This window comes from Zalophus californianus, chromosome X (assembly GCF_009762305.2).
Source record: "Zalophus californianus isolate mZalCal1 chromosome X, mZalCal1.pri.v2, whole genome shotgun sequence".
Classification (NCBI taxonomy): domain Eukaryota; kingdom Metazoa; phylum Chordata; class Mammalia; order Carnivora; family Otariidae; genus Zalophus; species Zalophus californianus.
Genome location: NC_045612.1, coordinates 117,658,431 through 117,678,714, shown reverse-complemented (window position 1 = coordinate 117,678,714; position 20,284 = coordinate 117,658,431). Strand labels below are relative to the sequence as shown.

Below are 20,284 nucleotides of genomic sequence, written 5' to 3'. Positions count from 1 at the left end.
AAACCAAGAAATTTGCTCACAGTCATGCTTCTCTCTTTCAGGATGATCCCTTTAATTTGTAAATTACATTATATTTTTCAAATTGTTTTCACTTTCAGTAATTCAAGTGAAGTTAGCAACTCTGAGAGCAAGGAGAGGGGATTATCACCCACATTTGGCAGGTGTGGAAACTGAAGATCCGTGGGGTTTCTCAGCCTCATAAGGAGATTAGGTGGCAGAGCCTGTCCTTGGATTTAGACTCTCTTTTTACCAAAGATAAGCAAAGTGACTCCTTTGTGCAGTGTCCCTCGGGCTGCCTGTCTGTCCCAGCTCTCAGGGGAATTTGACCAGCAACTACAGAGGAGGAGAGAGGGGTAGGAACTGAGTGAAGGAACACAGCTAGGAGTTGAATGCTAATGTGTTATGTGCGAGCCCTTTCAGAAGGCTAGGAATCAAACAGTGAAACTAGAAGGAAGAAGGCCCTTTGGCTTGAAGGTTATAAAGCAGGGGCAAGAGGAACAGTGACAGGAGAGGAATGACTGGGCCAAAGCCAGCAAATGACAGAAGTGATAATGGCAGCATGATGGGGACTGGTCCCAAGCTAGGTCCAGATCAGCCATGTCCCCAGGGCAGAGACTGAGAACTAAGGCCAGGAAGGGAGCAGGGGCCCGGAGCCACAGGCCGCAGAGGACTTGGGTGAACGAGAGGAGAATTCAGGAACTGCTAGGGGCCCGGGAGAGGAAGGGCAGGGATTTGGGCCAGGATCCAGCAATTCTACTATGCGGCATCAGGAGAAACAAAACTATTTTGCCGTGTTTGTTGATCATCATCTTCCCCCTTGTTATTGTACAGCTTGGGTCACACAAATTTGATCAGGACAGTTTCCGGTTGTAAGGAGGTCGCACTGTATGGAGAGAGAAGCACGAACACAGCTATTTACAAAAGTGATGAAGTGTTGTAATAGATTGTGTATCTATCGATCTTTCTATTTCTGCAAGATGCTGGGGAGGGCATCCATTTTTAAGTTATTTGCTAAACAACTTGATTCTGTGCATTAACTTTTTAATTTGCTAAAAACACTTAATACTCGTAAAGCTACCTTCATTCTGCTAATGCCATCTAACTCCCTCCGGTTTACCAGACTTTCGGTAAAGTCTATGCCGTCAAAAAAGTATTTGTGGGAATATTTTGGAGAAAAAGCAAGGGAAGAGGCCCATGCTCCCTTCCTGGGTGGCCATGGGGCAGAGAGAAGAATCCCTTGGCCATGAGAAGGGAGATGTGAACGACCAGAGAACCAGTGCACAAAGTTGGAGCCGGAGGCGCCCAGAAGACGCAAGTTCTCAAAGACATCAGGGGTTATCAGTGGGCTCTCCTCCATCATGAGATGTGGCTCAAGTGAAGTCAGATTGAATCTCAAAGCAAAGACAGCTGATTCTTGGGTCACACTTGCTTAACCGTATGTATGTATGTATGTATGTATTGTTAAAGATGTTATATATCTATGACAGAGAGTGCGAGCATGAGGGTGGAGGGCAGAGGGGGAAGCAGGCTTCCCGCTGAGCAGGGAGCCCGATGTGGGGCTCCATCCCAGGAGCCCAGGATCATGACCTGAGCTGAAGGCAGACGCTTAGCCTCACTTAGAATCTTAAACTTTCTGAGAGCTACTCCCGGGGCTTCCCCAAACTGACATCAAGTTTTGTTGTGCCCATGTCTCTCCCCATCCCTCCCCCTTCTCAATTCCTTTCTCTCTTCAAAACGTGTTTTTGTCCTTTGGCATAAAATTTAGAGTGATACCATATTAAAGAACACAAAATTCCATGGCCTGAATAATTGTGTTTATTTTCTTTAAATACACTTAAATATGAAACAACAGACAGTAGTTCAGTAAACTCGAAACTACAAGCTGGACAGTAATCAGAAAATCAGGGCTGATCCTACAAATCAAAATCTGCATAATAAAGAGTCAGAATGGTTCACAAGAGAGTTGCATTAGCAAAGGACTTGGAGACTATAAAATTGCCTCATGGGCTTGGAGTAATCAATTATATGGCCCCACTGATTCTAGGATGATCAGACCCATTTCATTCACCAAAAAAAAAAAAAAAGAAAGAAAGAAAGAAAAAGTGTTTACACAGGTCCCCTCCTCTCCATTCTCGGTATGCAGGGCCATCTCAGTTGGAAGACATCTGTCAGTGAACCAGGGAATCCTCAGCTGGTGTGCAATGGAAGGGTGATCTGGAGTCACTGTGGGACTGGGTAAAATGGATTTTTTTGTAGTACCTGGGGGGAAAAAAAGTGACAGCAGCTTGGCAAAGCAGCATGCTGTTTAAAATGTCAGGGATGGGGAACTTAGGAACAAATCTGAGTCAAGGATTTTCTTGACCGTGGAGCCCACAGGCAGCCTTCTTCTTTAGAAAGCGGCAATGCTTTGCACATGCTGGTTTTCCATTTGCACATGTTCTGGTGTGAGAGGGACATCTGTCCTCACAGCTGTTGCAAAAGAAAATAAACATGACAATTCAGAATCAAGGACTACATTCAAAGGAATAACTCTGTTCTGATTTGATTACATTTATCCAAGTGAATTTTCCAGATATGTATTGAAAATGTCAATATAAAATCCTGAATGGTTATTCCACATGGATGCAAAATGTATGAAAGCCCAAACGGTAACCTGTAAGGGTTCTACTAATCAATGAATTTCTTGCTATATAAATCCAGTGCCAGCCCCTTCTTCAAAGAAAAAACAAACATAGGGAGGTGGACATATATGGAGAGAGATCAAACCAAAGAGTCTGCTGCTCTGAAACTCACCCCCCAAATAATTGTTTAAATCTCATCAATTAACTTTTTGCTGAAGATCCATACCCAGCAATAGCAGGCAGGATTTCCTTTTTTTTTTTTTTTTAAGATTTATTTATTTATTTATTTGAGAGGAGGAGAGGGAGAGAGAAAGAGAGAGTCTCAAGCAGACCCCCCAGTGAGCGCAGAGCCTGACACGGGGCTCGATCCCAGGACCCCGAGATCAGGACCTGAGCTGAAACCAAGAGTCAGCCGCATAACCAACTAAGCCACCCAGGCGCCCCAGGATTGTCTTGCTTTCACACTTAATCATCACTCTATATACTCTCACTTCGTCCTCAGTTGCCAAACCTCTGTTTTACTATCCAGAAAAGGGGCTTGGGCACTGCGAACAATGCTTTAAGAAGGAATCTCACCAAATCGGAAGGGCATTCACATTCAGTGTCAGTGGGTCAAATGACGATAAAAGTGAAAATGCCTCTGACCTGCAGGTTTCTGCGTGAAATATCTTGTGCTTCTGGCAGCAGCTCTCCAGGGTCTCTCTGCACTCCATGCAACTGCAGTTTTCTGGGTGCTGGATGAGATCTCTGGGACACAGCGTCTTACAGACACACTCACAACGATCCTCGTCAAACTTCATGTGCGGCCCGCAGAGAGCCAGTTCCTGGAGATGAGAGTGGTCTAAACGGAAACAGAGAAGGGTTGCTCAAATGGCTGCAGCACAGATAAGTGGCATCGAAGCGGCTGTGTACTTTCCATTATTCTAAAAATAACTGGGGTTCTCCTAACCCCTTTCCTGTAGATTCTTGCTCCCTCATCTTTTCACGTGGTGAAGGACGTTCACCTCTGATTTCATAATACAAACACTGAATTCATGTGTTCTCTTAAGTTGGTGAGAAAGAGCCTATAAGCTGACTATTTTCGATAGCATTTTAAAAGAGATTTTTTGGTTGGTGACTTGGTACAAAATGCAAACTTTCACAACCAAGTATTAGGAAGAAAACATAGGCTAGCTAAGAATTATGAGTCTGGTCCTTCCCAGTTTTTTAGACGAAGATTAAAAGGAGGGAGGAACAGAGGTATTGGCATGATAGAAATACACCTCAGACCTTCCAGGCTGTGGACAGAAACCGTGATGTAGTTCCTCACCACGGATCACAATGCTGTTATAAAAGATACAACAGTGATGATAAACTCTGATTCCACAGACATCTGTTGGAAGAATACGTTCAGCTGAGAGGAGGGTCTGAGAGGTTTTTGACACACTGAGTTGACAGCTATTTCTTCTAGAAAGTGTACACAACAATTGGGTAACTACCACTCCATGTCCAATTCTGATCATCAAGTTGACATTCAGTGCAGGAAATGGAAGAGATAGAAACTTGGAAGAACTTGACTGTGACACCTGAGCATTCTTGAAGGTTCACAGATCTTGCCATCACAAGTTTTACCCCTTCAATCCATTTTCCACAATATTATCAAATGCAAATCTAATCACATCGCTCTACTGCTTTAAGTTCCTTAAAAGTTTCCCAATAAAAGACTATCTTCCCACCAGGACATATGAGACCCTCCATAAACTAGATCTTACTAACCTCCCAGGCTCCTCTCTCTCTCTCCCCTGTCCCCCACTTCATATGTATCCTATGTTCCATCCATACCAAATCATACTACTTTTTGTTCCCCCGATATGCCAGGGTCTCTCAGCTCCATGCTTTTGGCCTTGCCCTTCTCCCTGCCCATCAGGTACCTCCCCAGGTATCTTTCCCAACTTCTACAAGTTTAGCTAAGTGCCCTTACCCTGTGCGTATTTCCACCCTGTCCTTTCTTGCACTGTTTACATTTGTCTATTTCCTCTATGAATTAAAAATGCTAAAGGTTATAGGAATCAGAGCTCATCATTCTGACATAAAATAGGCACGTGATGAATGTTGAGTTCATCTGCTGTAATAAAAGGGTCCTGAAACAGGCTGATGTATGAAGACTCTGAAGAATCCCAGCCATCGTTCCAAGACATCGAGTTAAACCATACGTTCTTGTCAATATCTGACTGCTGATAGTATATCAAAATGGCAATCTCATGTTGTCTAACGTCATAGTTTTAACCGCTCTGTGGTTGATGATATTCAAGGAACCAGGTGGAAAAGGTGTTGGAAGGCTAGATCTGGGGAGATTCTTGGAATTGCGTGAAGAGGAGAAAGGTGAGCTTTGTAAGCCATATGCCAATGAGGCATATGCCACTTTGGGGCAAGTTGAGAATAGGTTGTTCCCATTGGATATTCTTTTCTGCCTTGTCAAAGATTAATTGACCATATAATTGTGGGTTCCTTTCTGGGTTTTCCATTCTGTTCCATTGATCTCTGTGTCTATTTGTGTGCCAGTACCATACTGTTTTGATGACTACAGCTTAATAATATAACTTCAAGTCTGGAATTGTCCACTGATTGATAAATGGATGAAGAAGAAGTGGTATATATGTATACAGTGGGATATTATTCAGCCATAAAAAAGAATGAAACCTCGCCATGTGCAACGACATGGATGGAGCTAGAGAGGATAAAGCTAAGTGAAATAAGTCAGAGAAAGACAAATACCTTATGATTTCACTCTTATGTGGAATGTAAGAAACAAAACAAGCAAAGAGGAAAAAAAGAGGGAGAGAGATAAACCAAGAAACAGACTCTTAACTCTAGAGAACAAACTAATGGTTACCAGAGGGGAGGTGGGTGGGGAGATGGGGGAACCAGGTGATGGGGATTAAGGAGGGCACTCTCTGTGATGAGCACCAGGTGATGTGGAATTCAAAAGAATTGCTGAATCACTGTATTGTGCACCTGAAACTACTATAACAGTGTATGTTAACCATATTGGAATTAAAATAAAAACTAAAAACAAAACAAAACAAAACAAAACAGACTGTTAAAGGACAGTTAAATAGCTCTTAAAAGACTAGCATGATTCACTGGGTGGCAGTAGAGATTCATTCAGACCACTTCCGGTAGAACCAGTGCCCTTCCGGTGCTTTAGGGAAACAGTCCCCTAGGTGTTTGTTGAGCTATAGCAAGGTAGTTGGCAGAGGCTGGTTTGAATCCCTATAGGGATTAATTAAAAGTAACAGAGACTGGGGCACCTGGCTGGCTCAGGTGGTAGAGCATGTGACTCTTGATCTCAGGGTCACGAGTTTGAGCCCCACTTTGGTGTAGAGATTACTTAAAAAAAAAAAAAAACAAGTAACAGAGACTGGGTGTAGGAGAACTGAGTGAAGCAGCAACTAGCTAAGGGTGATACCCTGAAGTATTATATATTGATTTCAATCCTAGGGAGGTTGATGATGGAATGCCATGAGTTCTGTTCCCAGCCTTGTTTCATTCATCATTTTTCTCAATAAGCTCATGGACTTTTTCCAAATAAATTCTTGAAGTTGTGGCTATCTGGAAGAATTTAAAATAGAAAATGAGGACTCCCCAATTTTTCTTTTTTCTCTTTTGGTATTGTTTGTTGTAACACTTTAAAGCTATGACCTGAATCCAGTGAGATGAAATTGAACTGGTCTTGGATTCACTAACCCACACGTGCTCGCTCATTCAGGGAAGAAAAGACATTGTAGATGGAGAAAAGGCAGTTGGCGTAACAGCCACATAATGTGAAAAGGGTGTTTAGTGAACAGTAAACTCAGTATATGTCATCAGTTTGACGAGGCCACTGGAAGAGTGACCGTGATCTAGCTACCCCATGCCTCTCACTTCCATCACTGCTACAACTTCCCCCAAAGTCCCCTGCTGCCTTTCCTGCCCTGGGCCAACACATCCTCTTCGACCTTGTCACTGGTGGAGTGTGTTAAAATTCAAATCGGTGCTGCCATGGGGTGCCTGGGTGGCTCAGTCCATTAAGTGTCCGCCTCTTGGTTTCAGCTCATGGCTCGGGAACTCATGGGTCATGAGCTAGAGCCCATGTTGGGCTCCGTGTTCAGCGGGAAGTCTGCTTGAAGATTCTCTCCCCCTGCCCCTCCCCCAACTCATGTGCGTGCTCTTCCTCTCTCTCTAAAATAAATAAATAAATCTTTAAAAAAAAATTCTAATCGGTGCTCTCACTCTCCGGCTTGAACCAGTTGAAAGGTTTCCCTTTGCCCTTAGCATCACATCCAATCTCTGGGACAAGGTGCCCAAGGTCCCCTGTGAACCTCTCCAGCTTCTCTCACATCTACCCAGCCCTCTCCCGTTATGTTCGCACCACGCTGAACTTTTTTTTAGCACACTGACATGCTACCTTCTCTCACTTCCAGTCCTGAGCCCTCATGTTTGCCCTGCTCAGAGTTCTTCTCTCCTTTCCTCAGCACACACGTGCACCAGCTGAGTCCCTCCCCGCCAGGATATCTCCTTTATTAACTGTATATTGATCGTATGTTGAAATGATTCTATTTTGATATGTTAGATTAAATAAAAATATATAAAAATTAAATTTACTTGTTCCTTTTGACCTTCTTAATGTGAGTACTACAAAATGTAAGTTACATACATGACTCTCACTGTTGTTCCATTGAACGGTCCTGTTCTGGAGAGAGAGACTGAGGTTCAGGATAGCTTACTAACCAACAAGAGTGTGCCCAGGGTAACTGGGCTGCCTCGGTGGGTGGCAGGCTTCTCCATGACTGAGGTATATTCTAGCAGAGGATAATCTGAACACTTGGCGGGAAGGATGTAGATGACATTCAAAACCTGCATGAGCTTTCATGAAAGCATTCAGAAGGAAGCTGAGAGACAGAAGTCTAGAAAATAGACTGTTATTTATGGTTTCTAGGACAGTATTGCATAGAGTTTAGTCCTTACAGAGTCTTGCTTGTAGATCATAGTTTAAAACAAGCAAGGTTCAAAGTGCACGACTCCTTGTGATTTTTTTCAGTGGAATCCTGTCAAGTTCTCCGGGAAATCAATTTTAACAATGCATTCATTTTCAGCCAAAGAGTCATCACCAAACAAGACAGCATTACGACTTCTGAGCCGTGACGACATTTGGTTCCCAACTCCTCTTAGCCCAATAGCTAGCCATGTTTTGCTTTTACTTTGCCCTAGTTTCAGAAAAAGTTTTCTCCTACTCCCCCTTTTTTTTTCCTCAAATAATTGGCCTGTTTTCACATGCCACCGTTGAAAGAAACCAACAAGTCTAAAATTACTTTATGTTCCTGTGAGACTTTTATACAAATCAATTAAGTAAAATGTGGTTGACTAGTGTTTAGCTCCGAAGTGGCTTTCATGAAAGGCTACCAGTGCCTTTCAAATCCAATGCTGTGGGATGCTCTAATCACTGGGCTTTTCTTCAAGATTAAAACGCAGAGTCATGCATCGGTAGACTTACTGTATAATGAGAACACAGAGGGCTCTGGAACCTGACTGCTTCTATCACTCTTAGCTGTGTAATCTGGAGAAAATGACGAGACATCTTGGTGTGTCCATTTTGTCATTGCAAAAAGAAAGGGGTAATAATAGTACATTACAGATTGTTGTGAGGATTAAATGAGTTAATACATCTAAAAGGCTTACAACATTGCCGGGTCATAGTAAGCACTCAATAGATGTTAGTTACAATTGTTATTTTTATTATTACTATTATTATTTCCTTACTGTTATCATTACCTTCCATTCCAACAAGTGGATTCTCCTCCTGTAAAACACATTTACATTTGTCGCCATCCCACAGCATGTCAATAGGACAGAGTTTCTTAGAATGGGAACAGCTAGGAAAAGAAAACAATAAGCCAAATTTAAAACCTTTCAAGGGCAATCATACCTTTGGGGCATTTTTTAAAAAAATGTTGATTTCTGAGTGGAGAAGAGTTAAGATTTTTAAGGAGCTTAATCCACATTTATGAACCGTGTGTGATTAGATAGTAATTCTGTAAGCACAAATATTCTATTAGGAAACTAAACTGTAATTTTGGACATTTATAATCTTTTGAAGAAGACTACTGTTAAAACGGTGCAAATTAGCTGTCGACAGAGCTTATTTACCAAAAGTAAACATTGTCCTGACATAGCTCTTAAGCACTACCTTCTTTAAAATGGAGATAAGGGGCGACTGGGTGGCACAGTCGGTTGAGCACCCGACTCTGGATTTCGGGTCAGGTCGTGATCTCAGGGTCATGAGATCGAGCCCCGTGTCAGGCTCCATGCTGGACGTGGAACCTGCCTAAAATTCTCTCTCCTTCTGCCCTTCGCCCTGGCCCACACACATGCTCTCTCTTCCTCTCTCAAATAAATAAATCAATCTTTAAAAATAAAATAAAATGGAGGAAAGAACACTGGCGAGGACAGCAGGAACAACCTGAGGATAAATGTTCTTTTTATAGGAGCTTTCTTTTTTGCTTGAGAGCAATAGAAGTGTCTTTTTGGCTCAGTAATAACTAACATAAGCACCAGCTCACTCCACTTGCCACCCACCCAATACTTTGACTGCTCTACTTCTGCAAGATCTAAGTATCTAACTTAGTTACTTTAGGTTTTCGTTCACTGGCATTTGCCCTTTGTTTCTCTTTACAGAATTCTTCCCCCCCCCTCAAATCAGTGATTCTTACCTTTGATTTCAGGATACCAGGGCGTCATAATTTGTCTCATAAAGAACCACAGATTACTCTCAGGAAATTTCAAAGTCAAACTAATTTTAAGCCATTTCAATTTAAAATAAGACTTTTCCATTTGGTACTCTTAAGAGGAAAGTCAGAAAAGTCACCAGATGCAGAGAGTTTTGCCACTCTCAGGGACTTTGGGAACCTCCCCCCTCCCCCAGTTTTGGGAGTTAAAAGGATAAACAGCCGGAAATGAGTTTCATGTAATGCTTGTTCTGGAATAGGGACATGAGCCAAAGTTGAGGCTGTAGTAGAGTTGTACAACTACACTGGACTATGCATATTAAGAACAAAGGTTTCAGGGCATCTGGGTGGCTCAGTCAGTTAAGCATGACTCCTGTTTTAGGCTCAGGTCACGATCTCAGGGTCGTGAGATCAAGCCCCGCGTGTGGCTCCATGCTCAGCTTGGAGTCTGCTTGAGTTTCTCGTTCCCTCTCCCTCTGCTCCTCCCCCCACCCATGCTCACTCTCTCTTTAAAATAAATAAATAAATCTTAAAAAAGAAGAAGAAGAAGAACAATGGTGTCTAGGGGCGCCTGGGTAGCCCAGTTGGTTAAACATCTGACTCGTGATTTCGGCTCAGGTCACGATCTCAGGTGGTGAGATCGAGCCCCACATCAGGCTCTGCACTGGGCATGGGCATGGAGCCCACTTAAGATTCTCTCTCTCCTTCTCCCTCTGCCCCTCCGAACCCTATCCCACCCCCTGATTTCATACGCGCACACGCACTCTCTCTCCAAAATAAATAAATAAATAAATAATAAATAAAATAATTTAAAAATAGAACAAAGGTGTCTATAAGTAGATGGGTAAGTTCGTAACCACTGAGCTTTTTGGTCCTACTGCAATATACATCTAACACCTAATTAATGAAGTATTCTCCACATACAACTTTAGCAAACACAAGAACAAACATAACTGAATACAATAAGTGCTTACTGATCTTCTTCTGGGATCTGGATGGATCTTCTGATAATGGAGTATGGGTGGCGGGGAGCCGTTGGCAAGCACTTACAACCTGTATGGTTGGCAACTTTAACAGGCACTAATTCAGGTACTGAAGTCAAAGGCACTGATATCTCAAAGAGCTAGAAGAGAGAAAGAACCATAACACATATATATTGTTAGATAATAATTTCTATAGTCTGCATTTTTGCCTTTGTCCTTTATGGTAGTGACTTTAGCAAAGCTGTCCATTAACAATAGAACTAATAAGGATAAGGGCTGGCATGACGGAAAGGATGCTGGGCTGGGAGTCAGGAGACCGGGGGCTTACGCAACGTTACCAAATATTTAAGCTTGACCAAATCTCTTAACTTTTCGGTGTCACTGGTACCCCTGTAAAAGGCACTGTTAGTCCCTGCTCCTATTTGAAATGTGAGTGTAAATTATACGGACTAAATGAAATTATAGCTATGAAGTTTCTTTGAGACCATGGTGAATAGATTATTGCGTCCTTTCTTTCCTTTTCAGTCCTTTGGACTTGGCTATGTGACTTGCTTTGGCCAGCAGGATGTTAGCAGACATGACACAACTATAAACTTGAACTGTGTGTGGCTTTGTGGGCTCATTATCTCCTGCGTATGCTGTAGCCATGAGAAGAGCATGATTTGGCAGGTGTGCTGGCCGAAGGGATGGGAGACACAAGGAACAGACCTGCGCTTAACCTGTAGCTTGGAGTCAAGCCCAACTGAGCCCACTCGAAACTAATTGACCCTTGAATACATGGGTAAGAATAAGTCATTACTGTTTGAAACCACGAAGTTTTAAGAGTGTGTATTACACAGTAATACCTGACTGATACAAGATCATCGTGCCCAACCAAATAATTATAGGTAACATGAATATCATTCTTTCTATGTTTCTATATGCCAGGTCCTGTTTTATATTAATTCATTTACCCCTTATAACAACATTACAGGGTGGGTTTTTTCTTTATCCACCTCCAATTCTACAGGTGGAGAAACAGATGTACAGAGAGGTTACATAACTTGTCTAAGGCCACATAACTATTTATTGGAAGAGAGGGGATTTGAATTCAGGCAGTCTGCTCTAGAGCCAGAGCTCATACTCTTAAGAATATGCCTTATTACTTTTTGGAACAAAATGTCCATGACCCGAAGAAGCAAGGTGGGATCTTGCCAAGTAGAATTCAGAGAAATGTCAATTACTTTGTTTTTAGACTGGTTCTATGGATAAATCTGAACTTGATTTTAGTGTTCTGTTCATTCAATCCCCATTCTACTACACAGAGTATTCATTTATTCACTTAGTTTCAAAGATGTATTTCATCAGCTAGCCCATAACTTTGGGGTGAGAGGTAGTTTTTTTCAAGCCACTAAAATGTTCAAGTGTGCATATTTGGAAAGGAAAACTGCTGTAGACTCACACTTAAGTACATTCTTTAATCATTTGTTGAGTGCAACAGTCAAAACAAAGTACTCAACTATCTGTTAAGTGGAAACAATCCATTAAAGTTGTGTTTATTCTGACCTTTTGATATGTAATGGACCCTTTATGAGTCTAAGTAAGAGAATGTTTTTAGAGTGTTTACCTTGCATAAACTTCGTATTCTTGCGAAATTTTTCAGCTATGCTTTAGGGAACAACATGGTCATGAACCAAAGCCTCTTACATTATGCGAGCTTTGCTTCTACTGACAGTTGATGCTTAACCATACTTATGTCATTTTTCCCCCGATTGTCAAATAGTAAGAGGTCAGAATTTTTACAAGTTCCAAGATTCTCTAAAAGAATTTAGAAAAAGAAACTCAACAGTTTGTGGGATATTTTAGGAGGTAGGGGGAACAAAATTAAGGATAAGTTAACCTATTATCAAACAAATCAGCATTCCATTCTTCCCATCCAATTAAGATAATTTTCCTCTGTAAACGGGTGGAGGTGCCCCGGCGGCTCAGTTGGTTTAGCGTCTGACTCTTGATTTCAGCTCAGGTCATGATCTCAGGGTCGTGAGATCGAGCCTGGCGTCGGGCTCCACACTGGGCTTGGGGCCTGCTTAAGATTCTCTCTCTCCCTGTCCCTCTGCCCCTCCCCTTCCTGGTGCCATCTCTAAAAAACATTTTTTTTTAAATATTTTATTTATTTACTTAATTGACAGAGAGAGAGAGACAGCGAGAGAGGGAACACAAGCAGGGGGAGTGGGAGAGGGAGAAGCAGGCTTCCCCCCGAGCAGGGAGCCCCATGCGGGGCTCCATCCCAGGACCCTGGATTCATGACCTGAGCCGAAGACAGTCGCTTAACCAACTGAGCCATCCAGGCGCCCCTAAAATATTTTTTATAAAAAAAGATAATTTCCTACCATGGATATATTCGTTGCATATGTAATTTTATTATACTACCTCTGTTCACAATCAGAGAACAGATTGCATAGGTCAATGTGACAACTGAATGAATACATCAACATGCACGAGGAATGTGCAACACAGAACCAAAAGGAATGTAGTTGGACTTACAGCCTTTTAATATGTTTTCATAAGTTTGTGATTACTGCTCTTCAATGCAACATTTCTTACATTTGACAACAATACGGTAGTGATAGAAAAGAGAACTTACCTACTGGGCAAAAGAGATTTTACAAGATGGAGAGGGAAGAATTATTTCTTTCATGGGGACTACAGACTAACTTTCAAAGATCTTTTGTGCTAGATACGCTCCATTTGCCCCCCCAGAGATGCCGCCCTCCCTCCTTCCTTCCCCACCGGGCTCTGGGTCTCAAGATGCTGACCTCCATGTCTGCATCTGTCGGTCCTCTTGCCTCCTCCACCCCGTGCCCCCAACTCCTTGCCGCCACGCCTCCAACTGGTCCAGCAGCTCTCGTCTCCCCGTTCTCTCTGGGTTCCTGAAACTGCTCGAGCCCCTAGCCTCTTTGGCCCAAGGGTGGCAACAGCTCACCGCTTTTGCTAGCACTGGGCACTTCACCAGCCCTCCCTCCTTCCCATAGCCCTGCCCACACCACCCGTCCACCTCTTCTCACTTGAACAACACAGAACCCAACGAATACACGAGACAGTGCAGATGTCTTCATTCCTTTTATGGTCTGTTCCAGTTAACTCCCGTATGATTTTCTGATTCTTGACATTACAGCATCAGAGAGACCAGGGGCTGATAAAGAGTTCAGGCCCTGGAGTCCCACAGACCGGGATTTGAGTCCCAGCTCTGCCACAGATTAGCTCCCTGAGCTCAGTGTCCTCATCTACAGAGGAGGATATTAGGATACCCTTTGAGCTTGTTTCGGGGATTAAATGAGATGGTGCCCACAAGGGCATTTAAACCGGTGAGTGTCAACACGCTTGTCCTCGGGCCTTCGGAGCGGGGCACAGTGGCGGACGCCCTCCTACCTGCTTAGAAACGTAGGAGGTGCTGGTGTTCATACAGACGAGGCTCTCTTCATTGCAGCAGCCGCCGCACCGGAACACGTTCACACAGGGCGGCTTGAAGAAGGTGTCAGTGCTCCTCCCCAGCTCGCTGGCCACCTCCACGCACGTCTCTCGGGGGCTGCACTGGGTCCGCTGCCATTCCTCATCTATCACTGCAGAGAGGAAGCTCATGGGGGCCGGCCCCGGAACTGGCCCAGCACGCGCCGGGGTTGTGCTGGACACGGTCATGTTCACATGTGTGGTGCCCGTTATCTTACGAGATGGATAACTTGTCAATCCCTTAGCCAAAGACTGTTTTCAGACAAATTAAACCCCAAATCTGTGCCCCTTCCCACGTACACAGTACCTTCTCTGGGAAAGAACACCATCTCCCTATAAAACGACATTGGGTACATCGGGACAAGCTGGATAATAAGGAGGTAAACGGAAGCATGTAAAGAAATAACGTGTAAGTGTCATTTGTTAAGCAGTTTAAGGACACAGCTGGATAGCTTTCTTCTACCTGAAGTCAGGTGTGGGTAGGTCTTCGCACCGTCAAGAAACACATTTCTGCTGGTTGCTTAAGTAACTACGGTAGGATTCAAAGCAAGCAAATTATATGAACGGAAATTTCAGTGGAACTAATCTTTCCTCAAGCGAGGGTTTTCTCATGTGCGAGTGCCCAATACCGATGTTTAAGTAAAATAATGAAATAGGTCAGTTTTATTTGATGGCAGGAGCAATATTCTGGCCATTCTGGCTAATTTGAGGGAAACAAGAAAAAGAGACAATGTTGGAAAGGTCCACATGGCAAGGAACTGAGAGCACACTCTGGCCAACAGCCTGTGAGGAACTGGGGCCCTCTGTTCAACGGCCTGTGAGGAACTGAGTTCTGCCAACAACCTCTGAGTAAACTGGGAAACACATCCTGCCCCGATTAAACCTTGAGAAGCCGCCTGCAGCCCAAGATGACACCTTGACTGCAGCCTCTGGAGAGATTCTGAAGGAGAGACACCCGGCTAGGCCATGTCTGTATTTCTAACCCACAGAAACTGTGAGATTAAAAAAAAAAAAAAATGTTGCTTCAAGCAGCTAAGTTTGAGGGTAATGTGTTATGCAGCAATAGAAAAACTCTTCTCCATTTTCACCCCTTCAAGCTTATACTGATCTCTTCCCACATTATTCTGAGTTCCCACAGATGTGAACATGTTTCCACTAGAAAGGACAAAGAGAACTTGTGCTCGAAGTAAACAGATACGGTATTATTGTTGGAGATCCGACCCAAGGGTCTAAATTATTCCCTTAAAACACCTTTCCATATCTTTATTCCTCCCCCCATCTTAATATTCCTCAGAAGTTGCTCCTTCGGTCACTGAAAACACAAAAGACAAGATGTTTGGCCACCTGAGAAACACTGCATACACCACACAATTTGCCCTAAATTTGTTTTTTCATCATAAAATCTTCTAACACAAGAGACCCTTTTAAATTTCCAATTATGAATATTTATATAAAGAGCCTAAAGGCTGTAACCATGAGAGAGAAATTACCCAATTAGGCATTAATATGAGTATTACTTAATTCACTGTTATTAATCACGAATCCTGGGAAAAACAAGTAGTCAACTTATGAAAACATTGTTTAAAATTCTACTTAAATGTTCCCTTCCATTTGCTTTTTTGTAAAACTAAGTTTTGCAAGTCGGAGTGGTAAGATTTTAATCAAAATTGTGTGGAATTATGACTAATGCCACTGCTTAAAAGCTTCATAACTCTGCTATCCTTTCCTACTGCCCAGCAGGACCGCTCTGCCTCAGGGAAGCACCCCAAAATCCATGAGGGAGAGTTGATAACAAATTACAATTGGTGTAGCACATCGATTTGATTATTTACCGCTTCTAACTTAGTAAATCACTTCAGATGATCCCCCATGTAATAAGAGACATTTTAGAGTTGGCAAAATTCCATATTTTTATGTTTTTTTAAAAAATATTTTTGGGTGCCTGGGTGGCTCAGTCAGTTAAGCGTCTGCCTTTGGCTCAAGGTCATGATCCCGGGGTCCTGGGATGGAGCCCCGCATCACAGTGGGGCTCCCTGCTCAGCGGGGAGCCTGCTTCTCCCTCTCCCTCTGCGCCTCCCCCCCACTCATGTACGTGCACGTGTGCTCTCTCTCTCTCAAATAAAATCTTTAAAAATATATTTTTATATTTATTAGAGAATGTCAATGTCACTGACTTTTTTTTTTTTTTTAATCGCCTAGTCTTGGTTGTATGGTAAATGCTTGTTTCTCTCCATTCTCACAGAGTTATCTCCAGGCTCACCTCACACTTTCAGACAGGGAATGTGGTTAAGACCTTGGATCTCCAGGTGAGGTCTGACCCCTTTATTTCCATGAAGTCCATGCCAATTCACGACATAGAAACAACTAGAGCTTCAAACCTCCGGCTACAGTGGGTTCTAGGCCAGAGTGCCAGCTGTCTCAACTCATTTAGACACACGGTCTTGCACACGAGCACAAAGAATCCCCTTCACACTCCTGCCCGCCGTGCTGCCGAGGGATTTATCCCAACTACGCTCAGCCTTCCCCACAGCTGACAACAGGGGCCTGTGCAACATGATCATCTTTTTACAAATGGAAAAAAGATAATTTTAGAAAAAAGAAAAAAACTAACTTTGGCTTAGTGGTCAATTTGCATTATGGGATAAATACAATCTGTTACTAGATAATCATATGTTAATCAAGTCTCAAATGCTAGATCAACAATGCCTCATTGGCTTCTTGTGTTGCGTTGCTATGTCATCCAAAAAGTTAGATGCCTAATCAGAGGCCACACAACTTTCCTTGGCAAGCTTCATTCAGGTATGGCACAGTACATATATGACAATGGTTTTCTTTTTTTTTTAAATATTTTATTTATTTATTTGACAGAGAGAGACTAGTGAGAGCAGGAACACAAGCAGGGGGAGTGGGAGAGGGAGAAGCAGGCTTCCCGTGGAGCAGGGAGCCTGATGCGGGACTCGATCCCAGGACCCCGGGATCATGACCCGAGCCGAAGGCAGACCCTTAACCACTGAGTCACCCAGGTGCCCGACAATGGTTTTCTTATAAAGAACCTCCATACCTTACTAGGGAACAATCATCCTCCTTATTTCAAATTAGGTTATTTCCTGTCTGGAGTTCGGATTCTTTCGTCTAGAGGATTTCCCACCTCCATCACCTAGTAATCTCCGTATGCAATATTACAACTCAGCTTCCAACTTCTACTTTTCATTTTTACTACAAAAAAAAAATCACAGAATTTTGAAGGAATAAAAAAGCCATGCCTAATCTATTGGTTTTTATTCATGTAGGTATGGCAGTAGAATGCTCCTTGCTGATGAACACCTAGGTTGTTTTATGTTTTTAGGTAAGCCCAGTGATTTTTTTTTTCTATTAAGAATGGTCTTTCTGGGTTTGTTTTGCACTCACATCTCTGAGTTCAATATATTTCTGAATTCTGAAGTGTTCTTTTGTGTCAGTTTTAGATCTCAAAATCATACTGAATATATTTCTCTATAGAGTAAACACAGGAAACCAGGATTCTTTGCTAACACCAAAGCTATGAAATTAAAGACACCCTTTTCTTCTCCTGGACACGTGCCTGCCCTACTGAAACCTTTGGAAGAAACTGGTACATGTGTTGGTAGCTGATAGAGAGCAAGAATTGGCTTACACGCATGCGTGCGTGTGCACACATAGGCACTTACATGCGCGCATGCGCGCACACACACCTACCTTTTAGGGTTTCAATGTCATAGAAAGTTGCCGCAAACCTGGTGGCCCGATGGGATGCTGAGCGAGAGTCTGTGCTGGTCACACTTTTGAGCTTCATTCGGCATCTCCACAGCTTCCAGTCCTCAAAGTGTGTGATTCGCAGCAGTTCCTCTAAACCAGAAGCTGCCCTAATCTGCTGTTCGGACCATTCTAATGTTGACTGAGATGCCCGCTTTAAAAACAAAAAAACCAAAAACACTGGTTTCAAAGCCAGTTACTGAAGTTTTAGTTTGTCTTGATAACCCTCACTGCTGACACTTAAAGATGTAAATAGAGCTGAAAAGAAATTAGAGAAATTATTCAAATGTACACCAGTGTCTAGGAAGAATACTAGTATTTTTGATTCACATTCTGCTCATTTATGATTGAATCAAAGGAATTATTCCCCTCGGGTTCTCAGGACATTTAAAAACAATATTGTAGTGGGTTAAATGGTGGACTTCAAAATGATATGTCCACGTACTAACCCCCAGGACCTGGGGATGTGACTTTATTTGGGCAAAGGATCTTTGCAGATGTAATGAAGTTAATGATCATGAGATGAGACCACCTTGGATTATCTAGGTGGACCCTAAATACACAGGCAAAATGTCCTTATAAGAGACAGAGAGGGGAAGACATGGGCACAGAGGAAGTGCTGTGAAGACGGAGGCAGAAGTTAAAGGAATGCAGCCACAAGCCAGAAATGGCCTGGAGCCCCCAGAAGCTGGATGAGGTAAGGAAGGATTCTCTCCAAGAGTCTTTGGAAGGAGCACAGCCCTCCCAACACCTTGATTTCACAATTCTGGATTCCAGAACTCCGAGAGGATACATTTCTATTGTTTTAAGCCACCCACTTTATAGTAATTTGGTACAAGAGCCACAGGAAAGGAATACAAATTTCAAAATCGTACTATTTTATGAGAGGAGCCAATGACAGGGGCGCCTGGGTGGCTCAGTCGTTAAGCGTCTGCCTTCGGCTCAGGTCATGATCCCGGGGTCCTGGGATCGAGCCCCGCATCGGGCTCCCTGCTCAGTGGGGAACCTGCTTCTCCCTCTCCCCCTGCCTGCTTGTGTTCCCTCTCTCGCGTGCGCTCTGTCAAATAAATAAATAAAATCTTAAAAAAAAAAAAAAAGGAGCCAATGACAATGGCTTTTGTTCCTGTGATCTGAGAAACTAACCCACAAAGTCCTGGGGACCCTGCCTGCAGTCACACAAAAAGGAAGGTTTTAAGACCCTGAGCCTTTTTTGAAAAACTTGTTTACTATTTCAAAGACATCTTTTTTTTCTGATAAAATACACTTCTAAAGTTTATGTTGAAAATTCGCTTTCCACACAGTTGCATGAACTGTATTGGCCGACAACAATGCATGGATTTGTGAGACTCTGCCAATACAATATTTTCTTTTTTAAAAAAATTTTTTCCGTCCTTTTTTTTTTAAGATTTTCTCCATTTATTTATTTGAGAGAGAGCACGCAAGAGCGGGGGGTAGGGGTGGAGAGCAAAGGGAGAGAGAGAACCAGACTCCCCGCTGAGCAGGGAGCTCGATGCGGGGCCCGATCCCAGGACCCCAGGATCATGACCCAAGCTGAAGGCAGACGCTCAACCTACTGAGCCACCCAGGCTCCCCACCAATACAATATTTTCTGTATGGTAGCTGAATTGTTTAAAATTAGGGGCTTGGTTATATAAACAATGATACATACATACAATGAAATACTACGTGGTCATTAAAACCAGTGATGGAGATGTATACTGGGACAGAATGAATCGAGCTCCTGCCTGGAACGTGCTGGAGAAATGATACAGTGGTCGGTCCATTGTTAGGGACCTGGATTTTCTCCCGCCGAGCCTGTGGTTTCTGGATCTTTGTTTTCCTGGGCAGCTGGAATATGTGGGCTGAAGGGACTTTTAGAGCCGGGTGAGGGGGGCACCGAGGGACCACGGCAGCTGCAGGATGGTACTGAGGAAGGTGGACAGAGAGGTGGAGATCAGCTGCCTGCTGCAGGGGGAGGAACAGCGGGGAAAGACAGGTGAGCAAATGGGGCCTTTAGGAAGCTTTATGTTGAGTGGTGTGATGTCCACCCTCCTCCACCGTCCCTCAGAAACTTTAGTTAAAACCTGCATCATTCATCAGTATTTTAGGAGTAGGATTTTTTTGTTTTTAGATACAATGATGGGTACTGAGTGTTGTCCAAAAGTGGGTGCCCAGAGGAGCAAGTGTGGTCCAAGTCTTGTATGATTCAGTTATGATGCCTTTTTTTGTGTGTATGATGTACATGATATATGTATGCATATATAAGCAATTAACCATCGTTAATTGTATATGTAAAATTATATATACAAAATATCTGGAGGGACATACATGAAAATATAAACAATGGTTCCTACTCTAGATCAGGGGCAGTCAAACTACAGCCACCTGGCCTAATTCAGCCTGCCACCGGCCTGTTTCATGAATAAAGTTTTATCAGCACACACCAAGCACATTCATTTACATATTGTCTGTAATGGCAGGGTAGAGAAGTTGTAACGGAGACTGTCACAGCAGTTTGAACCTTGAGGCCATTTCAAATTTCAATTCTTTATCTTTTCAGGCATTATATTTTTCATTATTCCATGTATTACATTGTCTCAATTCTATTTTTGAAATACTTATCAGACATGTATTGGAGGCTCTTAATGATCTCACACATCTCTTAAATGTGCTTTCATCT

At 43.0% G+C, this 20,284-nt stretch overlaps 1 protein-coding gene across 1 annotated transcript in view; it reads right to left on the bottom strand.

Moving 5' to 3' along the window:
- Positions 1-1,795: 1,795 nt before the first annotated feature.
- The window catches only part of VEGFD (vascular endothelial growth factor D), a 35,315-nt gene continuing 16,826 nt past the window's right edge, over positions 1,796-20,284 (bottom strand). The window contains exons 2-7 of the mRNA XM_027608964.1: positions 17,548-17,758; positions 13,756-13,946; positions 10,339-10,487; positions 8,412-8,512; positions 3,267-3,462; positions 1,796-2,469 (exon numbers count right to left, since the gene is read on the bottom strand). Coding sequence (XP_027464765.1) covers positions 2,346-2,469; positions 3,267-3,462; positions 8,412-8,512; positions 10,339-10,487; positions 13,756-13,946; positions 17,548-17,758 — 972 coding nt within the window. The 3' untranslated portion in view covers positions 1,796-2,345. The remainder of the gene's footprint in view (positions 2,470-3,266; positions 3,463-8,411; positions 8,513-10,338; positions 10,488-13,755; positions 13,947-17,547; positions 17,759-20,284) is intronic.